At 36.9% G+C, this 9,103-nt stretch overlaps 1 protein-coding gene across 1 annotated transcript; it reads left to right on the top strand.

Moving 5' to 3' along the window:
• The first annotated feature begins 624 nt into the window (after positions 1 to 624).
• On the top strand, positions 625 to 8,685 carry LOC113228700 (RNA polymerase II-associated factor 1 homolog). The gene is made up of 10 exons (XM_026462057.1): positions 625 to 918; positions 992 to 1,367; positions 2,441 to 2,730; positions 2,912 to 3,110; positions 3,846 to 4,028; positions 4,819 to 4,889; positions 4,974 to 5,138; positions 5,266 to 5,416; positions 6,597 to 6,791; positions 8,554 to 8,685. Exons 1-10 carry the CDS (start codon positions 851 to 853, stop codon positions 8,608 to 8,610), a joined length of 1,755 nt encoding a protein of 584 aa, XP_026317842.1. The 5' UTR covers positions 625 to 850; the 3' UTR covers positions 8,611 to 8,685.
• The last annotated feature ends 418 nt before the right edge of the window (positions 8,686 to 9,103 follow it).

Here is a 9,103-nt window from a genome sequence, read left to right as displayed (position 1 = left end):
GTTTCTAATAAACAAAACAACATCCATTCGTTCGTTTGATGCCTTTCTCGCTCGTTACGATTAGGAATGGGGAAACAAAAACCTATTGATTGAATTTTTTTCACTCACAGAATGATGAGATGAATATAATTATTTTTTGTTTGTTGATTTCAAAACTCAATTAAAATAAGTGCTTTTTGGTTCATATTGTCGTAATTATTTGCAATTTTATTTACTGTTTGTGAATCAAATTCGATAAGCTTGGAAGTACCTCCAAGCGGACAGCGGAAGCGGAGCTAACACCTAGCGGATTTTAAGAAATTATTTTTACCCCAATCTAGCGGAAAATCTCTGACCATCTAGGGACTTTCAATTATGTACAACGGCAACACTGGCCGGAGGTCTTGTCGTGTGATTCAGGGTAATATTGTTCTGTGTGTGATTCGCTCTGGGCCTTTTGGAGGGAAAAGTGTCGTTTTTATTTTGACTTTCAATTATTTTGTGAAATCTAGTTTAAAGTGGAATAGGATACTGCTATTGTGCCTTAATCAAAGATTAAAACGCGAAATTATACGAATCTCGAACTAAAATACCCGTATCGGCCCGTTCTAAGGAATCCCGAGTCAATCCAAACACGCCGCCTCAAATTGCCTATCCTCTTTGTGGCGGCCATATTTACAGAAACAAGTAAACGAAGACATGGCTCAAAGAACATGTATCCAAGCCAAAATTATTAATAAAAAAAAAGTCTTGTCGTGTCAAGAGATTGTTTTGAAAGCAAAGTATTCTTTCGAATAATTATCATTTATTTCAATGGATTACCTAAAACAATAGGGTTTTCTTGTTAGAGTGAAATATTGTGAATCTCAAAATGCCACCAACGGTACAAACAAATGAACCCGATCGGGAAAAACGCCCGCAACGCACAGGCGAAAGAAGGTTAGTTTACTTCACTTAAAATTAACCGATTTATTTCTTGTTTCAGTCTTAAATTCGTGTATTTACCTTGCAGATCGGAGCTAGTGACACGCGTTAAATTCTGTAATACGCTGCCAGACATTCCTTTTGATTTAAAGTTTATTACATATCCGTTTCCCTCTACGAGATTTATTCAATATAATCCAACCTCTTTGGAGAAGAATTACCGCTATGAAGTACTTACTGAACATGATTTAGGGGTGCACATAGACCTGATAAACCGGGATATATACCAAGGTGATGGTAATGCTCAGTTGGACCCGGCTGATGAAAAGTTACTTGAAGATGACGTGCTTACTCCACAAGATTCGAAAAGGTCCCGACATCATGCTAAAAATGTATCGTGGTTGCGTCGTTCGGAGTATATTTCTACTGAACAGACGAGGTTCCAGCCTCAGTCTATGGAAAAGGTGAGAAGGACACTTAGTTTTTCTTTTTTTTTTCTTAATGAAAAGCTTGTGAGACTTCTTAGAGTCGTATTCCAGAACTGTACTCAATGCTCAAGTCAGGATTTGAGCAGACTTGAGTATGATTTCAAGCACTGGAAAGACAATCCTAATGGCAAGGACTTGAGTATGATTTCTAGTGCTTTGAATTATACTCAAGTCCTGACTTGAGCATTGAGTAGAGTTATAAAATACGACGCTAAGTCTCAATTCTGCCAGTGGCCGTTTTCTAGTTTCATAAACATTATGGAGGGTGTGCTAGAATTTTGTTTGGTGACTCAGAGGGAGAATCGAAGAGATTTTTGCACAAATTGATTCCTACAACAAAAGAGACGGCACAAATAAGACAACACAAGTAGTTAGAAACATTAATGTATATTAAATATAGTGTTAGTCCATGAATAATATTTACAGTTTAATATGACTTATATTATATATTTTTGGATGAGAGGATAGGGCCAAAAGGGATTTGAAGGAAGCAGGATGAGGGATCGAGGGCGGGAGACAATTAGTTTCTATAAATGTTTACTTATGAGCAAGTGACAAACTAGCTTACTTAACCTGCATTAAAATGATATTAAAGCATAAAATAATCAATAATTAATACAGATCTATAAATGTTCATACATAAGAGAACTCATATTTGGCAGCTTATATTATTTTAACTAGAGATCGGGAAAGACAATATGAGACAAGATATTCATAAAGTGGAATACGTCCTTCCATATTCTTGGAATGATGAAAAAAATCACTTTCGAACTCACACTTTTACTTACAATCACAAAAATTTTCTTCACTTCATGAGTGTAGAATAAAACAAATGACAATATTCCAGGGTTTCTGAGGGAGGTATTACCCTCACTATACCACACATAATACAGATATACTATATATAATTTGTTTATAACTGATTGTTCAATATCTAATAGTTTTGCGTAGATATATCTTTTTTTAGTTGCTACACAAAAGCCATTAAAATGTTCTAACAATAGTACCTTTTCTACCTTTATATTAAAACAATATATTCATGATTTCAGGTTGAAGCTAAAGTCGGTTACAATGTCAAAAAGATATTCAGTGAGGAAACATTGTATATGGATCGTGAGAGTCAAATTAAAGCCATAGAGAAAACATTTGAAGATAATATAAAACCAATTGAAAAACATTACAGTAAACCTGGTGTGACACCGGTTGAAGTCATGAATGTGTTCCCCGATTTTGAGATGTGGAAATATCCATGTGCTCAGGTCATTTTTGACTCAGATCCTGCACCAGCTGATAAGAGTATTGCGGGACAAATTGAAGCTATGTCCCAGGCTATGATTCGGTGAGACTTTAAATTTACATGTTATAATTTTTACCAGATAATTGTACTTATGAATAGAAATAGATCCAGGTTGAATCTCTGTAAAACTAATATAAGAAATGAACCTTTTGCTTCTGGTCTGGGTGTTTTGTGTGGACTCAATGTCAGAGTCAATATTATTATTTTGCTATTTCTTTTTCAGAGGTGTGATGGATGAGAGTGGTGAACAATTTGTAGCCTACTGCTTGCCCACTGAAGAGACAATACAGAAGCGTCGCCGCGACATTGCAGCTGGTGTACCGTACATGGATGAAGACACATATGAATACAAAATGGCAAGAGAGTACAACTGGAATGTTAAAAGTAAGGCTTCAAAGGGTTATGAAGAGACTTATTTCCTGGTAAGTTTTACTTTAGTTTCTTTTTTGGGTTGATTCTTCTATGGATAGATATTTTTATGTAGTAAGTTAGTGATGCCTAAAATAAAAATATCTTTTTTCAGAATTGCGTGTCTCATGATCTAAAAAAAAAAATTTAAAACCAATGAAATCATCGCCTATAAATTAAAATGTATAATTTAAAGTACAGAATCCAAAGAATAATAGTAAAGTTAATTACAAGAATAGTTAGGTATTGTTTACATTTGCAATCCATGTAGCCTCTGTTTATAGAGCCAACTACTGTTGTCAGTGCCGATTAGCCCAGACATTCTGACACTTTTACTTTTTGCTAGAAACTGGTGATTGTGTTTCTTAGTCGAGCCAAAATTATCTCCAAACAGAACTCTAGAAATAGCTAGTGACAATATGTTGACAATATTCATGCGGAATGCATCATTGTATTATACTTGAAAGATGCTATTTGCCCTCTTCGTGAGCCTTGTTTATAGTTAATAATGTATAAAAGCGTGAACAAAAAGCGTTTAATAAAATAACTCTGACTTTGAAGCACTTTGCAACTCAGAAAGAGACATCGAAATTACTTCACAACTTGTAAACCAATGAGTCCCTCAATAGCAATGGTGGGATCCACTCCAGTTTGTTCCCGGATTTGAACACCAAAAAAAAGAGGCAAAGATGTCGTAGAATTTGTACATAACAATTTCTTTACATCATATAAAATATCGAAATTCTTAGGTGGTGCGCAACGGTGTGGTGTACTACAATGAGCTCGAGACTCGCGTACGCCTATCGAAGCGGCGCGCACGCGCGGTCGCCGCGGCGCAGACGCTCACGCGGCTGGTCGTCACGCACCGGCCGCTTAGTGCGCAGGAACATCGCATGTTGAGATTTAGAGAGAAGCAGCTAGAGCCAGTACAGGTTTGTGTATTTTAGAATTGTAACTTGTTACAACAGCTTGATGTACATGTGACAACATTTACATTGCCGAAGACCATTAATGAATTTTAGAAATTGAAATGTGATAAATGAACGAGAGAAAGCAGAAAGTGTAGATTCTGCTTCTAGGCGGATGAAACTCCTACGCACCTCTTTACTCCTTGATTTGCGTGTGAAGCTCCATACTGATAAGGTACAGGCCATAACGAGAATTCTGCACTTCTTTAACTTTGTTGGCTTTGGCTCTGAATTGTAATTAGTGGTGATCACAATAGATTAATTAATGGTCATTGTGATGAAGGGCTGCATAGGGCCTGAATGAGGCCTTAATAATAACAGCTGGTTTCCACTCTTGTGGTGCACCCTTCCAGAAATTGTTCGCCAAAATAGCTTCAGGCCTCGCCATACACTACACGCTAACCTTTCCAATTTTTGCAGCTTGTTGGCTGCGATTGTTGGTTTCATGCATGGCCACTATCGTTCCTGAGGTGATTGTGGGAGTTTTCACCTTTGTGTAGATCAATAGAGTTACATTTGGTGTTACTGTTCTGCGCAATTCTATGACATGAAATCTATTGTATATTTGAACATTTTGTGCTGAAAGATAGCCAAGTCGGTATGACCCCTCCCTGGACAGCTATTCAACCAATACTTTGTATATTTTCATCAATTGCCATCTGTGTTCGTATTTCAATAATATCAAGTTCCTTTGGTGGTGGTGAATGAAAAGTGTATTTTCAACTATAACTAAAAATTAAATTATTTATTCCAGGAAGAAGACGAAGAAGAGGAGGAGGAGGATGATGAAGAAGATAAACAAGAACAGAATGGAGAAAAAGAGAGGTAACTGTTTTAATGTTGTTAGAAAATTGTAACAGTATCCAGAATGTAGTATAACTAAATCGCCAACATTTTTGTTATTTTCAGGTCACGATCGCGATCTAAATCAGCTTCAAAATCGCCACAATCAAACCGATCTAGATCAGCTACTCGCGAGCAATCCAGGTCCAAATCCAGGAGCCGCTCGCGATCACGGTCCCAATCTAGGAAGAGCCGGTCTCGCTCTAGGTCTGCACAATCCGGATCGGCGAGGTATATTCATTTCTCAAAGATTGAAAGTAAAGGAAGATGTGTCATCACTTGTGATCACAACACATGTACACAATTTGGTTGCCAAATTCTGCTTTGATTTGTAAGTAATTTTTTCCTATTTCTTCAGGTCTGGATCAGGTCGTTCTCGGTCCCGATCCCGATCCCAATCGGGTTCGCGCGCGTCATCTCGGGCTAGCTCCAAAAGCGCGAAAGCGTCCCGTGCTAGCTCCGCTAGTCGTGGTTCTAGATCTAGAGCTAGTTCCAAAGGAAGTGACAAGGTAAGGGTAGAGTTTGGATTTTGATAATATATACCCACAGACATATTTAGGGGAACGCTAAAAAGAGACACATAACTTTCATCCACTGTCCACATAACTTTCACAAAAACAGCAGCACTCCTGTGAAAGAGTTCTTTGAGGGAAGTACTGCTACCTTACCTATTGCTGCCGTCAAGCAGTGTCTTCACTGCGTTCCGATTTTGGTGCTGGTAAAATTACTGGCACATGGCACTTGTCAACTTCTGTCTGAGGTGATGAGCGCAATGGCAGTGCCTCTCAGGTTTTGTGTTTTTAAGCAGTTCTTATGGATAGGTGTGTCGCTTACCACCAGGCGCACGACTGTTCGTCTCGTCATTTGGCATCATCAAAAAAAGCCAGAACTTTAATTGAAATATCAAAGACGATTGGAGTCGTCTTTTTTCAAATTGAATGTTTATGTGGCCAGTGGTTTATATGAGCATAGATAATATTTATAATACCATACTTCTAGGACAGATACATAGTCTCATGCAAACATTGACTTACAAATAAATGGACGACGAGTCTAATACAAAAACCACGAAAAAAATGTCCCAAGTCAACCTATTTAAACGTAGTGACATGTAAAGGAATATGAAAAAGCTAAAACGTTGAATTTAAATTGTAATGTCATCGCAGTACTGTCTAATTTTGCTTGCTTCGCTGTTAGTCGAACAAACGAAGACTAAAGCGTGAATGACGCTCTGTATACGATTTTAACGCCCTATAAGTTCCTACACTTTTTAGCGCGGACCCGACGTCCATATAATTGTAAGTTAACGCATGCAAAGAAATTTCGCACTCGTACTCAGCTTATTTTGGTTGGTTCTTAACGTTGATCAATAACACATGGTAACTGTCTTCACTGACAAACTCGCGATGCGATTGTAATAATATTCAAAATGTCCAACAGATGGCAGTTATTATAATTAACATTTTTGTCAATTAGAGTTTATTCAATAAACTATAAATTTATTGAATTATTTATTTATTTACTTAGTTTTAAAAATTGGAATTATCGTGCTTGATCCCTAGACACTTTTTTATACGTTTAGGTTTTAATATTTGCGCCATTTTTTTTAAACTGCACATTGGCTGTTCCGATGCAGACCATCGTAATGCAACCGTAGTGATTACAAAATATAATGTGTTATATTTCTAGGGTTCCAAAGCAAGTTCACGAGCGAGTTCCAGGGCAAGTTCTCGAGCGAGCAAGAGGTCTTCTCGTGCTTCTTCACGAGCGTCTTCGAAAGCCTCCGGGTCAAAGGCGTCTTCCCGGGCTAGTTCCAGACGGAACTCCGCGTCTGGTAGTGGCTCGGAACGTTCGAGGAGTCGATCTCCGAGTGGCTCTAGAAAGGTTGGTATTAAAAATTATTTACAGAGATGGTTAAAATCAGGAAATAACCTATTTGTGACTCCATCCTTTAGTCAGGAAGGAAGTACAGTACCTTCACTCCATCCTTATGTCATTGTCATTGTTCACACGAAACACTTCATCTTTCTGATGTGTATGGCAAAGAAGTGGAATTCATTACAGCCATCTGTTTCCTGAAAGCTACTATTTATTCTAGACACCATATTATTTTAAGGTTATACCTGTGTTAGTCTCAAAACCTGTTTACATATACGCCGAACACCCAGGTCAGAGTTTTCTGGGAAGTTTCATACTTGACATTGTGTTTTGATTGGGTCGAGCATTACTTATTTGACAGTAATGATTTCGGACGGAGATTAGGAAGTTGATTTCGTGGACCCCTTATTTAGCAAACACAGCGCTAACTGCTAGGCCACAATAGTTATTTGTTATGTCAGGCTGCAAAGTTGTTGTTTGACGCGAGTGTTTGTTTTGAAACCTGAGCAAGAGTGCTTCCAAAATAGATTCCTGAACGTAGCGAGGGTTTCAAGCCACGAGACGCAAAACAACTTTGCTGTCGAGCGATACCTGTCACTTTTCAACACAGTTACCTTTTTTTTATTGTTTACATTACGGGCGGCGTTAAGACACGTATAATAATATAAAAACACTTGAAACTCGAGAACATATTAAGCTATCTTTTTACTAAAGAATAACACGAGCGATAAGAGCACTTAAGTAGCTTTTGTTTAGACTACAGTTATGATTGTAATTAGACGACTTTATTGTCAAACTTCCGAGTACATTGAACATTTCTGCGAAATTTTCATCGTATTTTACGGTTTACCTACTAACCACTTTGTATATTCATTTTATTAAGAAACAAAAATAAAGATGACGAGCATTTAAATACCTATCGACATTGACTTACAAATAAATGGACGACGGGTCTAATACAAAAACCACGAAAAAAATGTCCCAAGTCAACCTATTTAAACGTAGTGACATGTAAAGGAATATGAAAAAGCTAAAACGTTGAATTTAAATTGTAATGTCATCGCAGTACTGTCTAATTTTGCTTGCTTCACTATCAGTCGAACAAACGAAGCCTAAAGCGTGAATGACGCTCTGTATACGATTTTAACGCCCTATAAGTTCGGACACTTTTTAGCGCGGACCCGACGTCCATATAATTGTAAGTCAATGCCTATCGATTAACACTAGAATCATATGAAAACAATGTGTAATTATTTTTAAAATATATTAATAACAGTCGCGGGTAGCGACGAAAATCGCGAAAATTTGCGAAAGTGGCGTAATTAAAAGAAAAAGTTTCTCTTCGGATGCGTTATGAATTTACACCTCATCAATTTTTATTCTTGCTTGTACTCTGTGTGATTGTTAAAAATTATTTCAGTTCTTCGATGAATTAAAATAATTTAATAAACACAATTAGTTATCATTGTCAATTCAATGTCAACAATAATAACAATAAAATGTACCAACACATTTATGTTACATAAATAAGTAACTTACGACAAATCGTATAGTTGAACGTGTCATTATCTTTTTTTTTTCATCGAAAGAAAAAGCTAAAAAAAAAAAAAAAAAAAAAAAAAAGGTGTACCACAGCCCATCGTCAAGTTCAAATTTCAAAAACCTTATCCACGCTAGCGTGCAACAAAACGCTTTTGCGCGCAGATTTCGAATGAAAAAGAAAGCTTAGTTAAATATGTGATTACAAAGTATTTTTATTTACTTTCAGGGTTCCCGCAGTGGTTCTGCGTCTAGTGCTTCTTCAAGGCGCAGTGGTTCAGATTAGTTTTAATTGCACTATATATTAATTAGTACGATGTAAAGTGACTAGGTAATGTTTTAATAAAAGAAATACATTTGATTATATTTTTTTATTTGTTTGGTCCATAGGCCTGTACAGTATACAAGTTATTAAAATAATAAACAATCATATTGAGCCGACTTCATTCTTCAATGAAAAAAAATTATGAGTAATATATGGGTTATAAGGACAACGATTAATAGGCAATTAATAGGCGAGTAATAGGTCCTGTTGGGGGATGCACATCTCCTTTAAAAGTGAGGTCTTGGGTTTGACGGGAATAACGTGATTTGACCCGTTTCGATTCCTTGTACTACCAAGCTCTTAATCATGTGCCGTTTACGCAATTTTTAATAAGCCATATATACCGATACAGACCCCTTTATTGTAAGTGAATTCTTATAATTAGGTGTTAGTGCCCTTAAGAATTAATCTCTAAAAAACGATTGCAGGCATAATGCGTAAAGTGGTGGTGGAG

The sequence above is a fragment of the Hyposmocoma kahamanoa genome, unplaced genomic scaffold (genome assembly GCF_003589595.1).
Source record: "Hyposmocoma kahamanoa isolate Upper Pololo Valley unplaced genomic scaffold, ASM358959v1 237, whole genome shotgun sequence".
NCBI classification, from domain to species: Eukaryota; Metazoa; Arthropoda; class Insecta; order Lepidoptera; family Cosmopterigidae; genus Hyposmocoma; species Hyposmocoma kahamanoa.
The sequence above is the reverse complement of the archived record's forward strand: the minus strand, read 5'-3'. Positions and strand labels throughout refer to the sequence as shown.